Source organism: Amblyomma mixtum, chromosome 4 (genome assembly GCF_055824585.1).
Source record: "Amblyomma mixtum isolate Tamu chromosome 4, ASM5582458v1, whole genome shotgun sequence".
Taxonomy (NCBI): domain Eukaryota; kingdom Metazoa; phylum Arthropoda; class Arachnida; order Ixodida; family Ixodidae; genus Amblyomma; species Amblyomma mixtum.
In genome coordinates, this window is record NC_143015.1 from 65,597,138 (window position 1) to 65,623,105 (window position 25,968).

Below are 25,968 nucleotides of genomic sequence, written 5' to 3' on the forward strand. Positions count from 1 at the left end.
TGAAAAACAACAAAATTTATTTTGAAAGAAGTCTATGAGAGACCGATAGGTGATAGCACATGTTCAGAACTTTTTTGACATGTGCCATTTTTCCTTGTTCTAGTGGCCCTCAAGACAGTGGTGCAACAACATAAAAATGTATAATTGTCTCACAAAGCAAGAAGAGAAGAGCACAGTATTTATGTGCCTTGCCATTAGAAGTGCAGGCCACACCATTGGTAGCGAAACTCCCAAGGCCGTGTTTGCCGCACACTTGCTTTGCTGTTACAAATGTTGAGGAATAGTGCTGTTGCTCACATGGAAGGATTACTAAACCTCTTCTCCAAAATACAACGCCTGTGACTGCACTCTTGCCATGGGCAAGTTGGCCTGGGAGTTCTTGTTACAGGTGGTACAGCCTTTGTCAAAAATGTGCAGTCCACTAGATTTGCTTCAGTGCCATATATAATGTGGCTCGTTTTGCATCAATAGCACTGCAGACCTCTCAAAGGTTAGGTGAAACTTCCGAAGCTTAGGACTTGCACGTGTGCTGCTTCAAGGAAGTACGAAAAAATATTTACCGAGGTTAAGAAAAGCGGACGAGCAATACGTATCCCATCACTTGTCATCCCATCGGAAAAATTTTTGAGCCATCTTCATTAACACCAAAAATATTAGCGACTAAACACAAGGCTCCTCCACTTCCCCCTCAACTCACTCATGCCACTGCACCGGGAAAACAAAACTGGTTGGGACAGTACTCCAACCATGAATATGTCACACGGTGATGCCGGGCCTGCGTACGTCCAGTAGGCATCCAACGCTGGCAGTCTGATGTGCTTCCAGGCAGCTTGCTCACATTCACATGTCTTTAGGAACAACACGGCCAAGTTTTCACTTCTCCAACCATCAGCTTTACAGCCGGGGACACAGCAAGGCACGTTCATCGCCAGTGATAGCGCCAAGGGGAGGCAAGGTGCCACCCCAAAAGCTTCCCGTATCACATAAAAAATTGTTTCCTTCAGAACGCTATGAAGAAGACACTACCTGACAATGTAGCCCATGAACCCTGGCTGCATGTGAAGCTGTCTCCGCTGCATTCTAGGTACTTTATTTGTCTTGTCATTATGAGGCAATGCGACAGAAACAGTATCCCTACTTGAATTTTTAACCCCACATCCCCCTGTTCTTGCCACCCTGCTAAGAATATCCTGGTGCCATTCCTGTCCATCTTGCGCAAAATGACAGACACGGTGAATGAATCCAGAACAACCAACAGAAAGATGCGACAGTAGCAAATCAGAACCACGTGCACAAAGGTATTGACGTCGGGCACACCGTAGGCCTAGGGTTCCACATAGCTACACAAGCAGACTGTTTTCCCAGCTACCGAAAGTGTGCCCATGTCATATGGCTGTCGCAGCTGCAGTGAATGGAAGTGTCTGATGGCCTGTCACCCACCATGACATAATCAGCACTTGCGATGTGCACTTTCTAGAAAATAGGTCAAGAAACCATCACTACACGGTGCTCCATTGGGCTGCGAATTTAAAAACTTGTTTTTTTTTAATTAATAATAAGTTGCGGGCTTCACTCCAAGAACTCATATTTAAAGTGAATGCTCGAAAGTATTCATTCGACACATTGAACAGATTGAGAATAGCTGGTAGAGTCCCTTTAAGCTCCAATATGCAGTTTAGTAGGAAATGCCTTGGGCTATATCACTTTGGCCCAACTTGTATGTAATACACAATAGTCTGATAAACATACAATATAATTTCATGTTCAACATAGTGATGTATACTTTCCTTGAGACCTTGTGGAATAAATGCTCTGGCCCCTAGCAATTCAATTGTAGCACATTATTTAGAAATGACACCACAGCACGATGCTCTCAAATGGTTCTGGAATCCTCACCCTTTATAGCGTCGAACAGAGGATTTGAGATCCGACTTAGTGCAAGGCTAGTGCTTGCCCAACACCCCTGTAGCTAAAAGCAAACACCTGCGTGAATTTAGCACTTTTTTTTTGTCCAGAACACTTAACTTTACATAACACAATGTCAGGAGTTACTACACGCGCATACAAAATTTCTCACGCAGGTTTGTCATGCTGCTTTTTTTACACTCCAGGGCCACTCCTCTCTGTCATGCTTCCAGCATTTTATTACCCAATCAGCACTGCATGTTGCTAAATCATGCAGAATCAGCACATACCCAATAATATTACAAAATACTAAATGCACAACAGACGCACACCAGTCACTGCAAAAATTGCAAATCCCCACATATGGCACTCACTGCGGGCTCCCCGAGCTGACTGTGTGACAAGTGGGACAAAACAGCAAATGAATTTGTTTCCCTTGCTCAGCTGTTGTCTGCGACTCGCTGACGCTTCCTGTCTGGTTCATTGTTGACAGCCACTGCACCCGTTTCGGAAGCAAGTTCTTGGTTGACACTTTTCTTGCTGGAGCTGTTCGGCGCTGACTTGTTCGCAGTCTTGTCCTCCGGACGTTTCACAACGAGTTCACCCAGAAGGCAAGCGCCGGCCACTGACGACTCGAAAGACAGGAACGAGACGCCAATTTCTTCGAGAATGGCATTGGGCACACTGTTTGCGTCCTTCACGTGGTACTTTCTGAAAGCAACAGTCAAGACACTCAATTCGTGTGGAATGATTCTAGACAGTTTACTTCAGTCATGTTACCCTCATTCTCTAGGAAATGGTGAACAGTGTTAATTTTCCTTTCTGCTCACATAATGCTTAAACCTGAACTCTCTAAGAAACAAAATCGGCTGACCTCCCAGCCCGACTAGACTGCTTGTGACATGACCTGTACATGCATATGTTCACAGAACTGACATATGACGAGCAGCTAGGTAGCTACTAGTTGCAACAGTTCATAACATGACTCCAAAATCATGCATGAGAGATTTGAGCAGTTTTCCTCGAAAGTGTTTTCGAAACGCAAGACAGACGCCACACTTTTTCCCAGCATTTCCGGTCTCACTGCTTTTTATCTGTTATCAAAACTTCTGGATGATGTCTAACTGACAACCTAGTCAGGCTCTGCCATAGCTGTTACGCCAGCTTCCGGGGCACATAGGAATCTAAACAAAGCCTGATCTGTGAGATGTGAGGCCAGTGGGCACTAAGTATATACATTTTCTCAGCACAGTTTCTAAGCTCAAGAACCCACAGTGCACACATGCACCATCTGGCTATATCCCTTGGTGAGAATGTGCCATTGGTATCTTGCATGGAGTTCTTCGAATACTGCTGTCACGCGAGCGCTTCCAATCGCGACTGAAGTACGGAGCGCGCTCGACACATGATGCTGCTATGCGCTCCCACTTGATCTCGATTGACAAGCTAGCCTCCAAAATGCCAGGTGGCACTATATGCACACATGGCTGTAGAAGAGGTGACATGCAAATGGGTTTGTAATCAAGTAAATGTAAACAATGACATATTGAATAACAAATTACAAGGCTGTGACAAAGTTGTAACAGGTTCCTTCACAAGAGCCCATAAAAACACCACACTGTCAGCACATGCACATGGGTGCTGCATTTGTCCCCTGTTGCCCAGGCAGGCATGTGGTGTTAGAATGTTGACATGGTTTTGGAAACCAAGCCGTACTGAATAATATAAAGACTAATTTTTGGGTTTTATATCTCTTTAGATTATGCACCCATATGTATGTTTCATTCCTTTTTTGCAGCCTCCGTATTCTCTCTTCTTGTCACTGCCTACACCACATTCACGAATGTTTATGGTTTTGTATAGTGCGCACCTCCTAGTTCTTAATGGCGCCTTTCTGAATTTCGTTTGACTCTCTCCCTGTGAAGAACGCATCACTGCCATTCGCAGTTCTGCACCATGACCTATGGTGCTAACTGCACCACTATGCACCCTGCTGACGAGTGCACAACACTTCCGCAGGCTCAGGCGACGGCTTCACCTCGTGCAAAAATACTGCATTGTATTGCATTTTCAGCTTGCATTTTAGTGTTTCCTGAGCACGAGGGCAGAAGCCACTCACCAAGATTGAAAAGCTGATCATACTGAAAGCCAGCTTGGGGTCAAACAGGACTGGGCTTAATCCTGGCTGATTTGGCTGTTTAGAAACAGCAGATCTGCGCTGAGTCCGATACCGACCAACTCGATCACAACTGAAAGTGCCCGAGTGACAGTGGTATAAGTGTCCAGTGTAGTGCTCCAAAAACCAATGAGTGTGCTAGCACCCCATAAATCAACCTTTTACATCAACCAAGAATTTTTCACAGATTTTTTGCTTGTCACCAAGAACGGCACCTGGTCAGAAAAAGGGGTGAAAACTGTCATTCCTATTTGGCCAATAAACACAGCAAAATTTAATGAAAGAATAACCAATGCTCTCAGTATTGCCAAGTGCCACAGGTCTGACAGCTGCCATGATCTAAGAGGCACAAACACTTTAGTTCTGAGCATGCTTTCCTGTTTATAATACTAATCTAAAAGACCTCCAACTCACAGCTACTGCCTTCTCATGCAAGTTTTGTCATCACAATACTTACTTTGCTACATGCATGTGAGAAACGCAGTTTGAGAGTGAATGCTAGTAAGAGAAACAATGCATGCTAGGCAGTAAAGCAGTCTTCACAATGTGGGGAGGTGCCAGATGTCATGGATCTATTTGTTTCGCATTTACGTTCTTTTAACCAGAACTCGAACACGCTCAAGCAACACTTATCACCCTGTGGTATAGGTAGGCATCATTTAAAGCAGCTTAAGGCAATGATGAAAGTCGGCCCGAAAAGTGTACTGAAACTTCACCTGCTTGAAACTGCACTAAGCTGAAAAAATTGTTCTGTTTAAACCTTGCTCATCATTGGCCTCAGTCAAAATACATTCACTGCAGGACAAAGACCTCTCCCCCTGATCTTCAATTAATATCTCTGTCCCGAGCCACCAACTTCCACCACGTACCAACAACATTGATGATGATGATGATGATTAACTTTTATGCCGCAAGGGCAGTTTTGGCCAAAGAGAAGCACCATGGCCCAAGGCATTTCACACTACTCAAGGCGGGGGTCCAAGACCCACATTACAAGCATTTTACCCCAGAGATGCCGAGCACCCGGTGAAGGGAAAGATTGTAAGACTGCACCAGTGGCTATCCAGCCCAACAATACTCTTCACCTAGCCTTTCCACCTGGCGCTTTGCCACTTCCAGACCACATTTCCCATCTCTCGGTACCTGCTCAGTCACTCTAATCGGCAGTCATTCACCTGCTCTTCGCATCGCATGTCTTACTGCAGTCCATTTTTTAATGCAGGAGCATTGTATGGCTCTTGTCGCATCAGCAAAAAGTGCCCGCAATTTTGACCGCACGATTGCGTCGTTCTCTGGAGACGTATGTGTGAAAGTGCGATTGTGACAGTGTGGGATGAAATGTTGCCATTGAAAAAATGGGGTTGATGAGGTGCAATTAGTGAATTAAGAGCGAAAAAACGCAGAAAAAACACACTTAGACGTCAAGATAGCCACGGACGTCAATATAGTACATGGATGTCAGAACAGCCACGGACATCGATACAGAATGCGGACGTTTTGCTTTCGCATTGCTCTATTGTGGGTCGCCGCAGTGATCTAAAAACAAATTAAAAGAAAAAGCGAAAATAAAAAATACAGAGAAAAATTAGGACAAAATAAAAATAGAAATAAAAAGAATGACCAAAAAGAATGGAGGGAGAGAAAGAGGGCAGGGAATTGCGTTTGCATTTCCGCTCGTAGGCAGACTTAAGTGCAATCCTGTAATTTTTTCCCTCTCAATTTAAGGAACGATATTATCAACGCGAGTTCGCTCTTTATTCCACAGTTCTCTTTCTTTTTTCTTCTCTCAAGCTAGTTCATAACTCCATGATGTCCAGCAAAAACCCAATGCATTGTACCCCAGACTTGAACGCAGCTTTTGAACTGCGACAATCCTTGCTCCCTACTCACCTTGTCTGCCAAGAGCTCTTGGTGGCATCTGGGCCACCGCCAGTGGAAAGTTCTCGCGTCGCTTCATATCCGTCGCCGTCAGGCACAGAGACCATGACGCCCAGCGACAGCTGCTGCTTCTTGCCCGACGCCGTCCGAATGCTCAAGATGAGCGCAATGTCAAGCTTCTCGGAGCAGCCCGGGTACACCTGGAAGGTGTAGCTGACACTCAGGCAGCCCAGCGGGATGTCACACGCAAACAACCTGCCAAAGAACGCATGACGCACTCTGTAACACCAGTCACGTGACAATATCTTGGAAGTTACAGGGCACTACGTAGACTGGCTCAAACAAAATGCAGATGAAGTGCTCCAGTTTTTTTTTTTTAAATAAACAAATTAAAGATACCAATTAAACAGAGAGTAAAGCTTACAACACTAAGACTATGAATACGTTAAAAAAAGTCAAAAACAGCCTCGGAAGCTGCAAGCACAAGGAAAATGCGTAGCCCAATCAAATCAAGAGCTTAGGAAGGGTTGCAGCCCTGTGAATGCACAAAGAAAAATGATTTGGTTTGGTTTGTGGGGTTTAACGTCCCAAAGCAACTCAGGCTATGAGAGACGCCCTAGTGAAGGGCTCCGGAAATTTCGACCACCTGGGGTTCTTTAACGAGCACTGACAATCGCACAGTACACGGGCCTCTAGAATTTCGCCTCCATAGAAATGCGACCGCCGCGGCCAGGATCGAACCCGCGTCAATTGGGTCAGCAGCCGAGTGCCATAACCACTGAGCCACCGCGGCGGCACTAAAGAAAAATGAACAGTCTGAAAAAGCATTTCAAGAAAACTGGAGGAGTCACTTAAGCTTAATTCCCGTATACGCAGAAGTTCATTCTTGACTTTACATTCATACATCCCTGGGAGTCCTCGTACCCCTCCTGGCGCAGTGGTTAAGCGATGCACCACTGCCGTGCGCTGGCACGTGCCACAAGGTCACGTGACCTAGATGGCCCACCTGCCTCCCAGGTTGCTCTCTGGGCACCACCTACCTGAGTCCTGCTCGTGATCTCTCCTGGAGCTGTCACTAAAGAAAGCAAAAGTTCGCCCCTGCTTTCCCTGGTTCCCACAGAACTGCTGCCCCCTCACCTGAAGTAAGGGCTGGCCTCGGGCTTTGTGGTGTCCGGGGTGAAGCGCAGGAGGAGGCAGCCCCCTCCGTTGTACGCCCACTCCGTGCACACCTCGGCCACTCCGCAGCCGCCACACAGCGAGCGCCCCTGGTCTCGAGGCTGCAGCTGCTGCCGGGACAGGTCGAACCAGGCTGTGGGCCTCACCACCTGCACCCACATGTGAAGCAGTGTCATGTTTCCTTTTTTTTTTGTGCGCACAATCAAGAAAGCTGTGACACCACTCACCACTGCTTCTTACTGTGTCTTAACATCCTGTGCACTGTCAGAAAGAAGCTTTAACGTGATGCACCTCTGGCAGCCTTTCCTCAGCAAAGCCTTTTTTTTACTTTTACTCGCAGCATTTCTTGCATTCTATGCATTTTGTTTCTTGATGTATGCTTTAGCCCTTTCTCCACAAAGAGAGAGGCAGAGAGAGAGAGATTGTGTGTGCGTGTGTGTGCATCACAGTGAGCGAGTGAGTGAATGGAGTGAGAGTGATTGGAGTGAGTGAGCGAGCGAGACAGTGTGAGTGAATGAGTGAGTGAGCGAGACAGTGTGAGTGATTGGAGTGACTGAGTGAGAGAGTGTGAGCGGGTGATTGGAGTGAGTGAGTAAGCGAGCGAGACAGTGTGAGTGAATGAGTGAGCGAGCGAGACAGTGTGAGTGAATGAGTGAGTGAGCGAGACAGTGTGAGTGAGTGTGAGTGATTGGAGTGACTGAGTGAGAGTGTGAGTGGGTGATTGGAGTGAGTGAGTGACTAGAGTGAGTGAGTGACTAAGCAAGTGATTGGAGTGAGTGAGCGAGACAGTGTGAGTGAGCAAGTGATTGGAGTGAGTGAGTGATTGAAGTGACTGAGTGAGTGAGCGAGTGATTGGAGTGACTGAGTGAGCGAGACATTGTGAGTGAGTGGGTGAATGAGTGAGTGGAGTGAGCGAGTGAGTGAGTAAGTGAGCGAGCGAACAAGTGAACAGCAGCAGCATCAGAGAAAGTATGAGGAAGCTATTTCAGTTCAGTTCAATTTAGTTTGATATTTAGAACACATCCTCCATTTTCAGCACAGGTCCGGGTATGTTTGTTCAAACACAAGCAATCGTCAGTGAGGCTGTTTTTATTACTCGCGTTTTCAGTGCAACAGGTGGCATCTGAGACATCAGTGTAGGACCCTATGCGGGCAAGTTTCAGGAGGCAGTCGCCACAGCAGAAACCATCTGCTTGAGCTGACTTTGTTCTGCTGGCACAGATAGTGATAAAGGCAACTTGTCAAGTCAGCAAATTACGTGATAGTGTTAAGGAGCCCGTGTCACAGAAAAGTCAGCAAATTAACGTGATAGTGTTAAGGAGCCCGTGCCACAGAAAAGTCGGCATTAACGTGATAGTGTTAAGGAGCACGTGTCACAGAAAAGTCGGCATCGTCATCAGCATGGTTAGCTGTAAGCAATAAGCCCACCGAAAAAGCCCCCGAGAAGCAACCTCACTGGGCCACCTGGGTCACGTGACATCGTGGCATCATCACAACCTTCCCACCGGATTGTGAGCAAACTGCCCACCCTGGCAAGTGGCAATTAAAATAATGGTTGTTCTCGAGAGGTTGCTCGGGAAGAGCAACCTGGGTCACATAAGCCCCACCAATGACAGTACATGCCATAGCAGGGCAGTGACATAACGCTTAACTGATGCAACACTGCGCCAGGAGTGATATTAGGACTCCCAGTGATCTACGAATGTAACATAGAGAGTGACCAATTCCACATATATGGCCTTTCATGTCATACCCTTAAGCCTAAAGCTTAAGTTAAGTCAGCATATTCAAGACAGCATGACTAACATGTTATGCTAGTCATGATTACACAATGCACACTAGTTCACATGAGAACTGATAACACTATACTCGGCGTTTGCATTCATTAATGAAACAAAGGCTCTAAAGCAGGAGTCAAAGGTCAAATACCATGCCGACAAAGCCACATCTGCAGCACATAGCCACAATAAAAATTGCCTTGTACCCCTTTAAGCGGTAAAGAGGCGTAATGAGGATGGCTGACCTGCCCAGCTTTGAAGAGTTTCTCGCCGAATCCCTGACAGAAACTTGTGCACAGTGGCAGCGTCTTGACACGCCACTCAGGGCAGCAATGCTCCGGGAAGTCCCAGAACCTGCACAAGTTCCGAAACAGTGTCCGCACTTCAGGACTCTGACAGAAGCCACCACAGATATTCCCAACAGCCAGCTTCACATTTCTAGAAACAGATGGCCACTGCAGTGAAATCTCATTAATCCGGCCTTCACGGGACCAGAAAAATATTCAATTTGTCCAAAGGTTTGAATTATCGAATGGTGCTCAGAAAACTGATTGGTTGGTTTGTTTATGGGGTTTAACATCTCAAAGCGGCTAAGGCTATGAGAGACGCCGTAGTGGAGGGCTCCGGAAATTTAGACCACCTGGGGTTCTTTAACATGCACTGACATCGCACAGTACACGGGCCTCTAGAATTTCTCCTCCAAAGGAATTCAACCGCCGCGGCCGGGATCAAACCCACGTCTTTCGGGTCAGCAGTCGAGCACCACAACCACTGAGCCACCGCGGCAGCCTCAGAAAACTGAAGAAAGCTGTTAGTGCCGCTGCAATTTTATCTAATGAACGCCTGGATGATGGCTGTCAAAATTTCAGGGGAAAACCAACCAAGTGATGACGATTTTTCAAAGTTTCGACAAATGTTTTACTTTGTGCACAGAGTCGGGCATGTAGAACAATTGCCCCGAAATTGTAAAGGCCTCCACGACCCTCTTCGCAGTGCGGCACAGTAGTAGTGGTGCCTTTTCCCAAACGGCCCCTGTCGTGGTTTGAAGATGCATCACCGCACAAACAGTGAACAGCGTGTGTCAGCGTACTCAAAGAATAGAAGAAGCACACGAATGCAAAGTGACGGAAATGTGCGCAGGCATTAGAACAGTGTAACACCATTCCACAATAAATATAAAAGACCAGCGATTCATCAAGCAGTGTCCGAAATGGCACAAATGGCTGATGCGCACTGTATTATGCAGTTGAGCTAAATGTCTCCAATGGGGGGACTTCCAATCGCCGTCGCACCTACTATACCGTGTACGCCTAAGGTACGCAGGCATTACGGCTTCATGCGATTCAGGTTAGGGGAGGTCTATCACGACAATCGCTGGCTGCACGGGTCATACCTCGACGTGGCCCCCCCCATCCGAATTATCTGTTGCGAGCCTGCCCATGTCCAAATTAACGAGTGTCCGATGCCATAGACTTGCATGGGCATCGGCTGGGACCGTGTTCCTGGTTTTAAACATCCGATTTTCCTAATTAACTGGGTTTGAATTAACGAGATATCACTGTGGTGCCAAGTTTCATCCTTAAATTCATCTTCACTGGCTTAATCCCACCGGAGAGTGCAGCACATTTCAATCTGTGGTGTCACTAACTAAAGTGGCAGTAAACGAAACTAGTACCTCAAATGCTGGTCATTGCTTCAAATTTCAACTCTTAAGTTGGTAGAACTGCTTGTCTTCAGACTCCCCTGAATACATGCCAGTGTAAATGCTTCCTTGTAACATTTTCAGAGGAGATGGTGGGTGACAATCCCAGCAGCTCTCACCCAACCACCTTCATACAGACCACATTCAGCTGGGCATGCTTAAAAATAGCGCGCAGAAAACAGCTTTCACTGAAACTCACCGGCACTGATTGGCTACAAATTCTTTCTTGTCTTGGGTCTCGTACACCCAGCCGGCAGCAAAGATGGCTGACGACAGGCCGTGCTTGCGAGCCACTTCAACTGACTGAAAACAAAATCTGAACTGTCAGCTCCACCACAGCCATTCCAAGCACTGAGCATATTATAAGGAAAATCAGTCAGAGCTCTTTTCTGCACTGGAATTAAAATTTACACTACCGTTATCTATCCCTGCTTTCAAACTTTTCAGTTTATGTTATTACTTCCTAGGGTAAAGTCCAATCATGTGCTATTTGCATCTTTAATAGCAGCTTTAAATTACCAAACCTCTTGATCTCAAATAAGGCCCCTGACTACATTTAAACCCCTGTCACGCACTTCGTAACATTTTGTTTTATTTTTTCCATTCAACAGCCTTATCAGTTTCACTACAAGGCACCAGCTTAGCCCCCTGTTACAAGGCTCTATCTGCACATAGTGAAGGATATTACAAGTCCCTGGCTCAATATGAACATTCTTTTATCAATAAATATTTGCACATCACAAAACAAACATAAAATAAAAGCAGACGCACTTTCATCACGAACTCATTTTGTGTATACACAGTGCTTCTAGACTAATCATAGCATTATGGCTTCTCATCAAACAAAATGAAAAAAGTTGAGCCTGAACATGAACACCGAGCTATCACAATGCAACCAAATGTTTTGAAACCACCTGCTCCTGATGCAAATTAAAATTCTCTGCACAAAACAGACCCTTTTGCTTAAATCCAAACACTATCTGCAAAACTGGATTATTATATTAACAGAAAACAACAGTTACACACGATGTGTTCTGTTTAAAACCTTGCATATCCAGATGAAAATCAGTCATCCTAGGCTTTCTCGCTATGCTGGGTGTACAAAATGCTCTGCTGCAGAATGGCCTGCTCAATCCAGCACAAGCAGAAACAAAAATCACCCAGCACTTGTGAAACAAAAACAACAGTTTGATATGGACAACTCCAAGCTGCAGTGAGAAAAAATTGTGCAAACACAGCAACGTAATGCATACACAAGGCCCCTAGTTTCGATTTAAGCGTTTTTCATGGAACTGTGTGTTAGCAGCCACATTCTCCTTTTTGGTGCTATTGTCGTTACGAAGTATGACAAAAAATTTACTATTTTACCTTATTCGGACGAGCCTAGAGCGAGAGGGGAGTTTGATTTCGTTTATTAGGGCTTAACGTCCCAAAGCGACTCAGTCTATGAGGGACGCCGTAGTGAAGGGCTCCGGAAATTTCAACCACCTGGGGTTTTTTAACGTGCACTGACATCGCACAGCACACGGGACTCTAGAATTTCGCCTCCATCGAAATTCGGCCGCCGCGGCCGGGATCGAACCCGCGTCTTTCGGGTCAGCAGCCGAGTGCCGTAACCACTGAGCCACCGCGGCGGGTGAGAGGGGAGTTTGAGAACTTGGGAGAAAGTAACATAACTATTAAGATTATCATCATCATCATCGTCATCACCCTCATCCTCAACCTGACTACGCCCACTGCAGGGCAAAGGACTCTCCCATGTCTCTCCTATTAACCTTGTCCTCTGCCAGCTGCGGCCACCCTATCTCCATAAACTTCTTAATCTCATCTGCCCACCTAACTTTCTGCCGCCCCCTGCTAAGCTTGCCTTCCCTTGGAATCCACTCCATTACCTTTACACACCAATTAAGATTATAATGCAATCTCAAAACGTTCGGGCCAACCACAGCCGAGGGCACCCCAAAAAAACACAGATGGTGCGCTACAATAAGTCAACGTATACGATGAGTCAACGTATATAAGAGGCAACACTTCAGGTGCGCATGCCACAATCAAACGAAGCCATGTCTCCAATAGTTCAATGCACGCCGCCTCCCAACACAGCAGCAGCAGCCTCCATCACCACCAAGCAGCCGCCACTCATGTTTCAGCTGCTCGGTACTGCACCCATTTGTCCTTCTTTGCTTTCATTAGGCCATTCAATTCTTTCAATGAAAATTGGCTGTGGTTTGACCAATGGCCATCCCGAGTAGAACTGCGGAAGCAACAGTGCAGCAGTCACAGCGGTGGCGCCATCTCAGGGGTTGTGCGTAGAGGCAAAAGCGTTTCCTGCACTACTCTGACTGCCACTGTGGCATCACCACTGCATGACATCACACATAATTAATGACTAATTACTGAGTAATGACAAATTACTAATCAATGAAGGATTACTGATTAATGACTAAATGATAATTGACTGCTAATTAAAGACGCTTAAGCTCCCCCTTTAGGAGTGGAATGTGACAGCGTGTTATAGCACTGCCAGGGAGTCCACTGAACGTCATCACAGTTCTGGATGCCTTGCCCTTTGAACACAATGCTATTTGAGGAAAGGAAATGGTGCAGTAATTCTCTGTCTAGGTGGACACCTGAACCACACCGTACAGGAAGGGAGGAAGGAAGTCTCCAAGTGAAAGAAGAAAGAAGAAAGAGGGGCTGTAATGAAGAAAATGAAAATTGTATTTGAGGAAAAGAAATTACGCAGTTGGGGCTCTCCAGGGCTCTGAGAAATCACTCACACCTAGCTTCCGCAACCAAAACAGCCTGCACTGCATTCTTTTTAAACACACGGTTACCTTCTCCCTTCCACATTTGCCTGTCACGCACTTTGCCCCAAGGAATAAAAAGCTGCCTTCTCCTAGCGGCTCTCAGGCCTGGCGGCCAAGGTCACTCTAGCTGCCATGAAAAGCTTGTGAAAAAAAAAAAAATTGCACTGTACTCATACCTTGGTTCCAAATATTGCATGAGGTGCACTCTGAAGCATCTTAAAAGAGTACAGACACCTAACTTTTGGGTGCGTGTTTTCTTCTTTGCAATCATACGCAAGGCACTGTTACACATATATTACCACACGGCATTCTCCTACGATCGCTAAATAATTTATAATCAAATTTCTTTCTCGTGCTGTTTCGATTTCAACAGCCGAAGGATGATTGTGACGTCAAAGAGAGTTATAGGTCACTTGAGGGATGAAAAAGTCTAATACAATCGGTGCACCTACACTCGTTGTCATTCTGGCTCTTGAGAAAGGCTAGCTTCAGCACTGTAGTGGATTAAAATGATGAAGCAGCAATTATAGCAGCATTTTTCTAAGCTTCACGTGGCGTATAATCACACTGACGTCGCAGCCATCGTTTGGCTGTTCAAACCGAAACCGAAACAGCATGACAGAAAAATTTGATTTTAAATTATCTAGCGACCATAGGCGATTACCACATGGGGATTCATGCATAGTAGTGCCTTCTGCACCGTTGCACAGAAGAAAACATGCCACCAAAATTAGACGTCTACACTCTAATGTCTCCTATAAAATATTGCGGATTATTTGTTCTCAATTTGTGGAATTTAGAATATTCTGTCCACAGAAAGATAGGAGCCTTATGCAAACACTGCTGCACCTAGCAGCAATTCTCTGGTTGAATCTGCATAAACCACTGGATCTGCATGAACCATTGCTGAACCCTTGAATCTGCATGAACACTAAGTCTGGACATGGTTTTCCAATGAGAACATGTAAATGTAAAGGCAGAAATTGATAATCCTTGCATATGATGAAATTGGCCACAGCAGTAGTTCTCAACTCAACAACCATAGATCCTTTGCTGTGCATGAACACACTTCTATGGCCTCTGAACTCTTCTTGCCCTCCGAAGAAGCCTCTCAAACAAATGGTGTTCAATGAGTGTTGCCTTATGGACTAAACCTTCATTTCTAATGATTGGATTAAAAGATGCTGCAATGAAAAGAAAGTCTGGAACATCTTTTTTCCCAGAAGCCCATCATTTTTTCAAAGTGGTTGCCATGAGCAGCGACACACTACAGCAGCCTGTGCACACTGCCCACTGCACGTTGTCACAAATTAATGAGGGCAAGTATTTTGCTTCACCTCACAGCCAAGACATGGTGCCATTAGACTTCTCGCCATTTTCCCAACTTGACAAAACATCGAAAGGTTGGTTTAGTTTGGGTTTATGGGGTGTAACGTCCCAAAAGCGACTCAGGCAATGAGGGACGCCGTAGTGGAGAGCTCCGGAAATTTCGACCACCTGGGGTTCTCTAACGTGCACTGACATCGCACAGTACACGAGCATTTCGCCTCCATCGAAATGCAACCGCCGCAGCCGGGATCGAACCCACGTCTTTCGGGTCAGCAGCCGAGCACCGCGGCGGCACAACTAGAGGGTATATGCTTTACGTTTCATAGGCAGATCACCAATGCAGTGCACTGCTTTCCGTCATTCTTCTGCGATGTCATCGAGAGAATAGTGCACTGGCCATAGTAGGTGCATCACCGGTGGTGGGGTCTAGTATATTGAAAAGCGGTGTACTCCCGGGAAGGACTTAAGAAAGTTTTGTGTGAACTTAACATCTTTCAACTGTATTTCTCAGCAGGGTAAGAAGACCCTGCGGTTGCATGTACTCACTGAAGTCCAACACACGGCTTGAATTCAGTACCTGATCAAAGCCCTGTGTACATGCTTCAAGACAAACTGTTTTTAACGCCAGTGTCGCAGCACAGAAGCCCAGTGCATGGGTGCATCAGTGAATCTGTGCAACATATTTGGAACACTTATTTTGTGCCCACCCATAACACCAGCCCAGAACGAGGTCACAATCACTTGTAGAGCCCATCCGCTACACAATACTTTTAATACTTCTAAGCCCAATCCCCTGAGATCTTCAAGCACCTCTACTGCTGCTCAAGCCACTTCCTATTAGTATGTACTAACTGAGAACCATGGTTCTAATTCCATGCTGGCCCTCGCCACGCAGAAGAGGTCCGTGTGCTGTGCGATATGTCAGTGCACGTTAAAGAACCCCAGGTGGTCGAAATGTCCGGAGCCCTCCACTACACCGTCTCTCATAGCGTGAGACGCTTTGGGACGTTAGACCCCCATTAACCAAACCAAACCATTCCATGCTGCAGGAACATTCATGCAAATCACATGCCAGCACCCAATATCTGTCGTTGCTGCGTTCTCAAAAATGGCATCAGCAACCGTACACACTTCCTCCAAAGTACAATAAAACCCACTGCTGTTTGACAGCTGAAACAAACCCACTGCTGTTCGCCAAGTGAAACAAGAAAATCTTCCCGCACCTCTGCTTGGATTTAATAGCAGAGCTTCTTTGTTGCATTAACTAAACAAGCCTCACACATTGTACGATCTGAAGAAAGAACCACTACTCCCCTAGCAACAGTAAAAGCACCCTGACTGTGCTGCACTTTTCCCGGCCCCTACAAATGCCGACTGTCCTATTTGCACCTGCCCCTCATTTCTTTCTCTGCAATTCACTCCTCCACTGCAAGTATAACACATCACCTGCTTTGTGGTTTTCACTGTTTTAATGACCACTGGCTTCTTCAATTGATTCGGACACTTGGCCAAATTATTTCCCTCCCGTCAAGCAAATGAGACACCAAAGCACCGGCTCAGCATCACTCACCTTGACTGTCTCGTAGCCGCCAGTGTAATTTGTCTTGCGTGCAAACACGTCGATGCCAACATAAACTTCACTCTTACGGCTGCCAGCACGGCCCGCAGACTTCTGCAGCATCTCCTCGGTCCAGTTGTAATTGAGGAAGATGCCATCGCAGAGGTCGAAGAAGCACGCATTCTTCTCATTGAGCTCGTTCTGCCAGTCCAACTTGCCATCCAGCAGCACGCTGTCGTACCAGATGACCAACGAGCCGGGCACAGAGCGGTGAGTTTCCGTTGTGACGGCCTTGAGGAACTCCAAGAGAAATGAGCCGCAGCTCTTATCCTGGAAACAGTCGAAAAATGCCATTTACCTCAATTCACTTCGCGCTGATCAAGCAGGTGATTGCTAAAGCCTTGATACACTCCTGCCAGCAGTAAATTTAAAGGTGTTGATCTTAGGCCTAGTTGGTGATTTACAGATAGCAAAGACAGTAAAGGTAGACACAGCGCTATGACCGGAAAAGCAGGTGGCCCGCCTGCCACCTAGGTCACGTGCTATGACATCACAACCTGGCAGTAAATTTAAAGGTGTTGATCTTAGGCCTAGTTGGTGATTTACAGATAGCAAAGACCGTAAAGGTAGACACAGCGCTATGACCGGAAAAGCAGGTGGCCCGCCTGCCACCTAGGTCACGTGTTATGACATCACAACCTGGCAGTAAATTTAAAGGTGTTGATCTTAGGCCTAGTTGGTGATTTACAGATAGCAAAGACCGTAAAGGTAGACACAGCGCTATGACCGGAAAAGCAGGTGGCCCGCCTGCCACCTAGGTCACGTGCTATGACATCACAACCTGGCAGTAAATTTAAAGGTGTTGATCTTAGGCCTAGTTGGTGATTTACAGATAGCAAAGACCGTAAAGGTAGACACAGCGCTATGACCGGAAAAGCAGGTGGCCCGCCTGCCACCTAGGTCACGTGTTATGACATCACAACCTGGCAGTAAATTTAAAGGTGTTGATCTTAGGCCTAGTTGGTGATTTACAGATAGCAAAGACCGTAAAGGTAGACACAGCGCTATGAGTAGAAAAGCAAGCAGCCCACCTGCCACCTAGGTCACGTGACCCTATGACATCATCACAACCTGCCCACCGTGGCAGGTGGAAGTTGAATTAATGACTGGTTGCGAGAGGTAGCTCAGGAAAAGCGACCCAAGTCTCACAAGCCCCACCGGAGGCTGTATTTGAAACAGACACCTGTGGGTCAGTAGTGCATTGCTTGCCACTGCACCACTGCGCCAGGGGTGGCATGACTTTCCATGATCTATGAATGTTAAGTAGATAATGAGCAATGGCGCATATATGAGCATGTAGGCTGAACCTAGGCTACAGAGAAGTACTTGCAAGGGAGGGATCTCCAATGTTATCGCATTGTACTCTTAAGGGAAGGTTAAGCGTTATGCGACGGTGAAAGAAAAAACAGTGTCCGTGTCTGTGATGCAATACCAATGAGGACCCCAGGCCACTAAAAGAATCCATTAATGCCATTGCGTCGTACCCTTAAGGCAGAGCTTAAGTGTCCCCTCAAGTTTTTGCCCCTACTATCGGTATTCCTTTTGATGAAAGGTGTCAGTCTCACAGCTCTTCTCAAAGAAGGGCGCAAATGCATTGTCACCAGAGCCACCACACCTGATGCATCGGAGCACTCAATTGGTTGAGGGCGCAAGCATGTCAAGGCATCAGGGGAACTTCATTTGTGACCACATTCTAGCTCAAGTCGGAGAGTCGGAGCCCATATCACCCAACACGTAGGCGATATGGGCAACGAGCAGTGGCCACAGTACGGGCGGAGTGGAGCAGGAGGAGTGGCCCAGCTCTTCCAAGAACAGGGTACCCGGGTCGTAGGAATCTGCGCTGAGGGTAGTGTGCTGACTTTGTGCCTTGTGGGCAGGTCCAATACGTAAGTGTGTTGTACGTAAGCAAACACAACTGATAGCGGGGGTGGCCAGAACACACGGCAAAGGATTTTTTTACGCTTGTCTAATGAAAGTAGGTTCGCAGCGAGTAAGATGTGGAGAACGGAGAGGAAGGAGGCAGTGGGAGTGTTGTAGTTCTTTGTCTTTCTCTTCGGTGTTTTTCGTCCAAAGCCCGCCCATCCTTGGGGGTTGTAATCATCTGGCCAAGAGGAAGGGTTGCTCGGAGGCGTGTGTCGCAAACGAGGGCATGTGCCCATTCACTCCCTTCTATTCCCTGGTGACCGGGGACCCATTTCAGAAGGAAGTGTAGGTTTGGGTGCTGGTGAAGGTAGGTGTTTAGCTGGGCGTGGATATGCCCTGGGAGCATGTTGGTAGCGAAGTCACTGTGGGCATTCCAGATTTCCACGCGCACTGTGACTGTTCTAGTTTAGTGAAGGTGGTGAAGGACTGCGATTGCTTATGTTTCAGCTGAGGCCTCGTCAGGAATGTCAGTGAGATGACAGACTTCGTGATGGCGGGAGCCTACAGACGAAGTTGTGGAGTCTGCGAAGGTTGCATGTGTGTAGTAGGTGTCATGGAATAGGGTCTTCAGGTGACATGCTCTTGCTTCTCGGCGCAACTAATCCCTCTTCAGGTCCATGTCACAGGGTACAGGCAAGATGGTGATGCGGGGTAGATGGTCCCAAGGTGGCCAAAACTCTGGGATAGGTGGGAGGTGTGACATGCTGTGTTCAAGTGTTTCTAGTATGACACTGTTTTCATGATCCTGAAGAACAGCGCAAACTTGGACGAGGACTGAAGAAGACAGCGCCCGTCTCTGTCATAATGTCATAGCAACTCGCCTAAGCATCCGTTTTAACTGTTTTCATGAGAGATGGTCATGCAGTGGTGCTGAGCTTCATGATGCACGACAGTCTCCTCCTTGAGAGTGTTGTGCAAGACGGCCTGTTGAATGAGATAGGTAGCTGCGCATACGAGGACGTATAGCTCCATGCGTAAGCAATTGCAGACGGCCGTTTTAAATTTGTTGAGTTGAGTTTTTGTTACTTGGAGATACGGGTACGCATTCAGACTCATAAGAACATGGCTGCTTTGAAAACCTTGTGGAGCTTGTGCTCACTAAGTCCATGGCTGGTACAGGTGATGCATTTGAGCATGTAGTGGTAGTTATCTTTTGTCGAGGGACTGCTGGTATCCCCACCATGCCTTTGCCATCCTGTCGCCAGATGAAGCCAAGGATGCGAAAAAGCTTTCAAGAGAGCTCGCAAGTTTAAATTAACCACATTCCCCTCGTTTCGTTTTTCCTACTCAAGTTTGCAACATCCTCAAAAAAAATAAATCTGCTAACACACAATTCTATGTAAAATGTGGCATGCAGTTAGAATTTTGACCATGAAATCAGTTTGTAAATGAATCGAGCTTTACTTTTTTTACTTTTGCATTCAGGGGAAATGGGGGACTCCATGCATCCTAGTAAGTCTGGGTGCTAGCATGGAGCACTTACTACCAGCACCTCATCCAAAACTACCTGAAACTCACAGGTAGATCGGCTCTCCACTACTTTGGACGGTCATGTTGTGGAAAAAAGAAAAAAAAAAGTCGACTGAAGCCAATGTATGCACCCCAATATACGATAAATGCAATTTCCTTGCGTGAACTTTAAATGCCCTGAACACTCACATGTCCTGAAAAGTAAATGAGAGTTGTTAATGCCGGTAATAGGAGTGTTTTGTCGCTCATAAAAATGAACACTAAAGGCACAGTGCACAGCTTTAAAAACTCTTTACCAGCCAAACCACTGATCAACACATTACACTTGAATTTTTGGTCTGGTTTGGTTTATGGGGTTTAACGTCCCAAAGCTACTCAGGCTATGAGGGACACTGTAGTGGAGGGCTCGGGATAATTTTGACCACATGGGGTTCTTTATCGCATGCACTAACATCGCACAGTACACAGGCCTCTAACATTTCGCCTCCATCGCAATGCGACCACCGTGGCCGGGATCGAACCCGCGTCTTTCGGGTAACCCCAATTTCACGCCACTTTAACTTCCTTTAGCTACTGCAATATGCCAGCAAAAGAAAAGCAACTGCACACAACACTAACCATTTCACTCTCAATGTTGATGAGCCATCCATCAAACTTGTATGCAGCAGCAACAAGGGCCAGCTGAGACGCCACTTTGGACACCAGGTTCCCTTCCCTTATCTCGTTGAGGATCTTTGAGCCTGGATCCGACTCCACAATAAAGGTCCCTGAAAAGCCACAGAGAAATGCAGCAAGATGAGGACTTTCGTTTACGCAGGAGCCTACATTTTGAGAACGCCCATCACATATGACCTTTGGTTTGTAGTGCAATGCAGACATCCTTTGCTTTTTATAGTTGCAGCCCTTGCCCTCGTGAAAGTAGACAGCTACAGCATATGATTCATGGGGTCTACAGAAGAGGTGGTGACAAATCTGCAGAAAGCGTCAAAGCATACCAGTGACCCCCAACTTTTGGGTCTCTCCGAAGAACATAAAGCCATAACATTTGGCTTCAAAAGCGTGAGAGATATAGGCACAACTCAGTGGCATGCTCTAGCAAGTAAAACAGCTAACCTATCAAAAACAGCTTTACTTTGAATTAGTATTGTCTACCTCCTTAAAACTTCTGTGAAATAGCAGAAGAGCAAGAACTTCACCTCACAGTAATTAGTTACGTTTCAGGAGTAACTGTAATTATAATCAGTCATTTATTTTCTGTAACGTGTACAAGAGTGCAACATATGCAAGTTTTGGTGAAGGTAGTGTAGGGTGTTGGATATCAGTGGTCTTGTGTTGGGCACATCTAAATCATGTGTGTATTGGATGGAATTTTGCATATCACATGAGGAGATATGCACAACACTTCTGGTATGGTTTGATTTATAAGGTTTAACGTCCCAAAGCAACTCAGGCTATGTGGGACACAGTAGTGGGGGGCTCTGGAAAATTTCGACTACCTGGAGTTCTTTAACATGCACTGATAATGCACATTACATGCGTCTCTAGCATTTCAACTCCATCAAAACATGACCGCCGCAGCCGGGGTCAAACCGAAGTCATTCAGGTCAGCAGATGAGCACCACAACACTTCTGACGTCAGTTAAAATCATGCAATACACTTACTGTCTTTTGTGTAACAATTTGCAAAATGGCCTATTAAACTATGCTGAATCACTGTAATAGGCCGTATGACCTGCACAACCATAACACTGATGATGAGAGCTACTAATATTTCAGGATAACTAAGGCAAAGAAAAAAGAAACCTGACCAAGCTGCCACCATTGTAAGAAAAGAACCTGTAGAACCACTGTACACCTAGAGTTCACCTTCTGCAAAAACAGAATGTCTGATGCTAGCGACCAAACGTCCTTTTCGGAAGTGCCGCAATCAACACTGACACAGAGAGAGACAGATAAGGACATGTTGTGTCTGTCTCTCTCTCTGTGTCGGTGTTGATTTCAGCACTTCTGAAAATGACGTATATGCATCAACCAGCCCGATCCGTCACCCTTCTGCCCACCTAAAACCTTGACGCCATGCTTGTGGCCAGCCGAGATCCAGCCGGGAGGTGGGATCGTGACCATGTAGTGCGAGAAGTATACGAAGCTGTCAATCAAGTGCCAGTGATGGAACCGGTAGCTGTCAGACTTGTCACAGCCATGGATGAACCTGGTGGGAAACAAGAGTTGGCCTTCAACATTTGCTGTGCTAAAAGAATAAAAACACATCGCTGACAGCTCCGGGGTGTACACACACAAGTTCACAAACATGAAATCTGTTAATGTAACCCCTCATGTGCGTGTCGCAACACAATGCTGCAAGACATTTGCAGAAACGTATAGCCGAAAGAAACAGGAAACGGCACGTACACACCCTCTTGTACTGCACACAATGATTTATCAATACTAGTATAGATACTTATGTGGACAAACCATCCGTTCATGCACAGCTACAGGCAAGGAAGGGACTTAAACCCAAATCTGTTTTCTCATCCCACATCACACCAACATCTACTGTACTTTTGAAAGTACAAAACCTATTAGTAAGAAAGCTTAGAGCATTTAATCGTTATATTTTCGCGTTTAACCAGACCACTACTGCACGTACCCTTCTTCGCCCAAAACCGCAGACTTTCTTCGTTAAATAATTATCAACTTTTCAATTTTGATATCGCTGTCCGGCATCACTGCATGGTCTGAGCATACACAACTCCGTTATTCGACCACTCACCTGTCCTCCAGGTATCCTCCCATCATGTCGTGGCAAAAAAGGATCTTCGGGTCATCCGGTTTGCCCCTCTTCACGTCTCTGAGCGGTTCGACGGTGCACAGCAACGGTTTCTCGAATTCGAGAAGTTCCTCCAGCGTCTTTAGCGGGGCGATCTCTTGATCAGACATCGCGCCGACGGACGTCCGAGATTTCAACTTTCACGCACAAAAATGACACAAGCAGAAAAACGGATCAAGTTCTGGGCCACCACGAACGTGCAAGTCAATTTTGCTGAAAACGGCCAACACAACCACGACACACTAGCACCGGCGTTCCACCTTGCGATCGAACATTTGATCACTTTGAACTTCGTTCTCTACTGTCGCTGTTGACACGTGGCCACTGTAGAGACGCGCCCAGCACCATCAGCCCAGCTGCATTGCTGATGCTTTGGAAATCGCGAAACCGCCTCGCTGCAGATTCGCACGTATCAATTTCGCCGGTTTGAAAATTGTTCGAGCGTTGCAGAAAGACAAGTGTTGCTACCGCGCATCACGTATCGTTCCAACCAGCGTTTGCTGCTGCGAGAGAACAGAACGAACCTTAACTTAACAGCAGAACCTTAGCAGTAAACTGCTCGACAGTTGCAAACTTCCAGCGCTACAAAAAAAAAACAAAAAAAAACGAAACTGTTGACATCGTTGTTGCTTTCGGTTTCGATATCGAACTTAGCGGGGAAGCGATAGCGTGTAGCGGCAGCTCGGCTGAAAACGCCGATTGGTCAAAAAATTTAATAATAATAATTTAATTCACATTGCAGTGGCGACGACGTGAATTCACATACGAAAAATTAGCTGTGGCTCAACTCGGCTGAGCCAGGTTACACTGAGCGAAAGGTAGATTAAGCATGGTTAGACACGGTTTAGCTTTGGCGCAGCGCAGCGTCGGTACCGCATAAGCAGCGAGCGATTCCCCTTATTCAGCAAGAGCGAATTACGTGTTAGTTACGTGACACACTGGCGAGAGGGCGAGAGCGAGCGGTATTGGTATGTGGAAGCCTTTACTCTGTACTGCTTAACACTGCTGGAAAAGCACTCTTCTCTGGTGTTCTTTTCATGTTGGTCTTTTCACTGTGTCAGTGAGAAGTAATTATGGCAAATTCAGAGTTTATTTTTCAACCACATTTTTATGGAATTCATTACCACTTAATGTGAAGCAAACATTAAATATTCATGTTTGAAACATCATTTTTGTCTTTTTCTTCAATCAATATTGATAGTTTTATTCATTTATAATAGCATACAATTGAACGGAAATGAGAGAATGCCCTTTTGCAGATATGGGAATTAACCCAATATGAGCCTTTGCGTCATACCCTTAAGACGGAGCTTAGGTGTCCCCTCCAATTTTTTTTTTTACACAGGAACGGGAATTTTCCAATTAATAGCGCTGGAAAAAGGGCACGTGTGTGAAGGGACGCATGTTCATAGCTGATTTTGGTAGAAGAAGCATGACTTCCAATGGGAGAAAGTACTACGAATACAACAGCAGGGTACAGGCTTAGTAGAGGTCACTTACTCTGGCGTCGAAGGATATCAAAAGGACTGTTAATCAGTCTCGTCACATTTCTTCAGTACGAGTCCGACCCATCTAAGTGTCCTTGAAAAAGAATTAGAGATGCTCTCGAGATGAAGCTGAAACTTGTCCAGCCTGACACACCTTGGTGGCTTGCTCATGAGCGATCATTGGTTGTGATCTTGAAAGTACTGCAGCCACTGGTGCGTGCTTTGGAAAGCATTTACCAAACTGACATGAGCAGTGAAGCTGGACTACTATTACAGCAAGGTTCAGAAAACCGACTGCTGCTTTTGCACTTGAGGATCATTTCTTGAGGCCACCGAGATCTCAAAACAATGCCATCCAGGCAACTAGGACAGCAATCGATGTTTGTCCTGTAATTGACCACGAAGGCAATTGCAGAGGTTTCTGTGAATGCAATGCCCAAAGTGCAAACAGCAGCAGATAAACTTCTTTAAAATGGCACTTTCATGGAGGCATTAGCAGATGAGAGCAAGAGCAACTCAACAAGTCAGTAAGATAACTGATAACATCAGGTCAGCAGCATCAATAAATCACTAGACACCTTGAGCATACCATGTACCATGTTACCGTTGCTGGTACCAGAGTACCGGAAGCCTGAGCGCAGCCAATGCGCATGCGCAAATCGTCTTGATGGTGCCACATACCCGGCAGCTGTGCTCGCGCCCGCAGCGTCGGAACCAATCAGCACGTACTCACCGCCGGTGGGCGGGCTCCTTGTGCTCCGATAATGGTAGCGGTAACACGGTACAAGATATGCTAAAGGTGTCTCTTGCGATATTAATTCGAATAGTATACCAAAAAACCTCTCAGCCCCAGGTTTTTCAGAGTGTGTATAATGCACCTCAAAGTAGATGTCAAAGCAGTTTAAGAAAAGATAATTCTGTTTGCTACTCATGTAACTTGGAACCCCGGCTAATTTCAAGAGTGAACATGCAAAATGAAAGCCTGAAAACTATTTTCTTTGTGGCCAACAAAACATTGGTGGGCTGTTGTGCCACTGGCAAGGAAGGAGTACCACAGATTATTTACGTGGAACAGAGCACTGAAACCAGTAGATTCAAAAATTTGGGGGGGGGGGGGGGTGGCAAACAGATGTGCTTGGATGCGATGCAAGATGTGCATTGGTTAGAAAGAAAGAAGTGGAGCTGTGGTGTCTAACCCTTTGTGGGACAGTGGTACACATATGTCTCGCTTTTTCCATCGCCATGTTTTGAGTTGTGAGCCTAAAACCACTGCATCCTTTGGTTTCATATACTTCTTGCCTCACCTCGTGGATGTTCAAAGAAGCTTTCAAGCTTTTGTTTTAATACTATTCACCTAGTGGCAGCACATGCTAAAACGAACTGTTTCAATTGCATGTGCTGCAATTGTTTTACAAAGAATTTTTGGCACGCTCTGCAGTCGAGAAATGAGTAAGTAGCAAGTGCTAAAAAGTTCCGAAATGTCTCATTTATATTGTTTTTACAGTCCTGCCCATACAGGTTCGTCAAAAATTTGTGCAACATGTAATGCACAACTTTTTAGCAATATATTTTGTCTGTCTTTCATACTATCTTTAAATGTTTTCATAATCTGGCAGTGCTTGACGAAAGTTAGATAACTGAGAACACTCTCCACATGCAAAGTGTGTAGAATGTCTCTGTGCAATTAGCTTCTTGTGTATTCAAAACAGAAAAAAACCCTGCTGCAGGCAGGCCCATGTCTGTTGTCCGAATGCCGACAGCGAGTGAATGCAGCATGAACATTTCTTGACTATTTTTTCATAGAAAGCATGCTTTTGTAAGCTCTCTCATTGTATGCCTACATTAAGCTCACATCACAACAAAAAAGCTTTTTTTTTTCTGAAGCAGCT

The 25,968-nt window shown here is 46.0% G+C and overlaps 1 protein-coding gene across 7 annotated transcripts in view; it reads right to left on the reverse strand.

Moving 5' to 3' along the window:
- The window catches only part of LOC149346661 (cytosolic endo-beta-N-acetylglucosaminidase-like), a 49,211-nt gene continuing 23,243 nt past the window's right edge, over window positions 1–25,968 (reverse strand). For all 7 annotated transcript variants that reach the window (XM_089586574.1, XM_089586573.1, XM_089586572.1 and 4 more), the window contains 9 exons: window positions 22,536–22,729; window positions 21,826–21,974; window positions 20,384–20,532; window positions 16,325–16,642; window positions 10,815–10,918; window positions 9,159–9,267; window positions 7,097–7,284; window positions 5,972–6,214; window positions 1–2,616 (listed from right to left, as the gene is read on the reverse strand). In XM_089586574.1, the coding sequence (XP_089442700.1) occupies window positions 2,346–2,616; window positions 5,972–6,214; window positions 7,097–7,284; window positions 9,159–9,267; window positions 10,815–10,918; window positions 16,325–16,642; window positions 20,384–20,532; window positions 21,826–21,974; window positions 22,536–22,729 (1,725 nt within the window). In that variant the 3' untranslated portion in view covers window positions 1–2,345. The remainder of the gene's footprint in view (window positions 2,617–5,971; window positions 6,215–7,096; window positions 7,285–9,158; window positions 9,268–10,814; window positions 10,919–16,324; window positions 16,643–20,383; window positions 20,533–21,825; window positions 21,975–22,535; window positions 22,730–25,968) is intronic.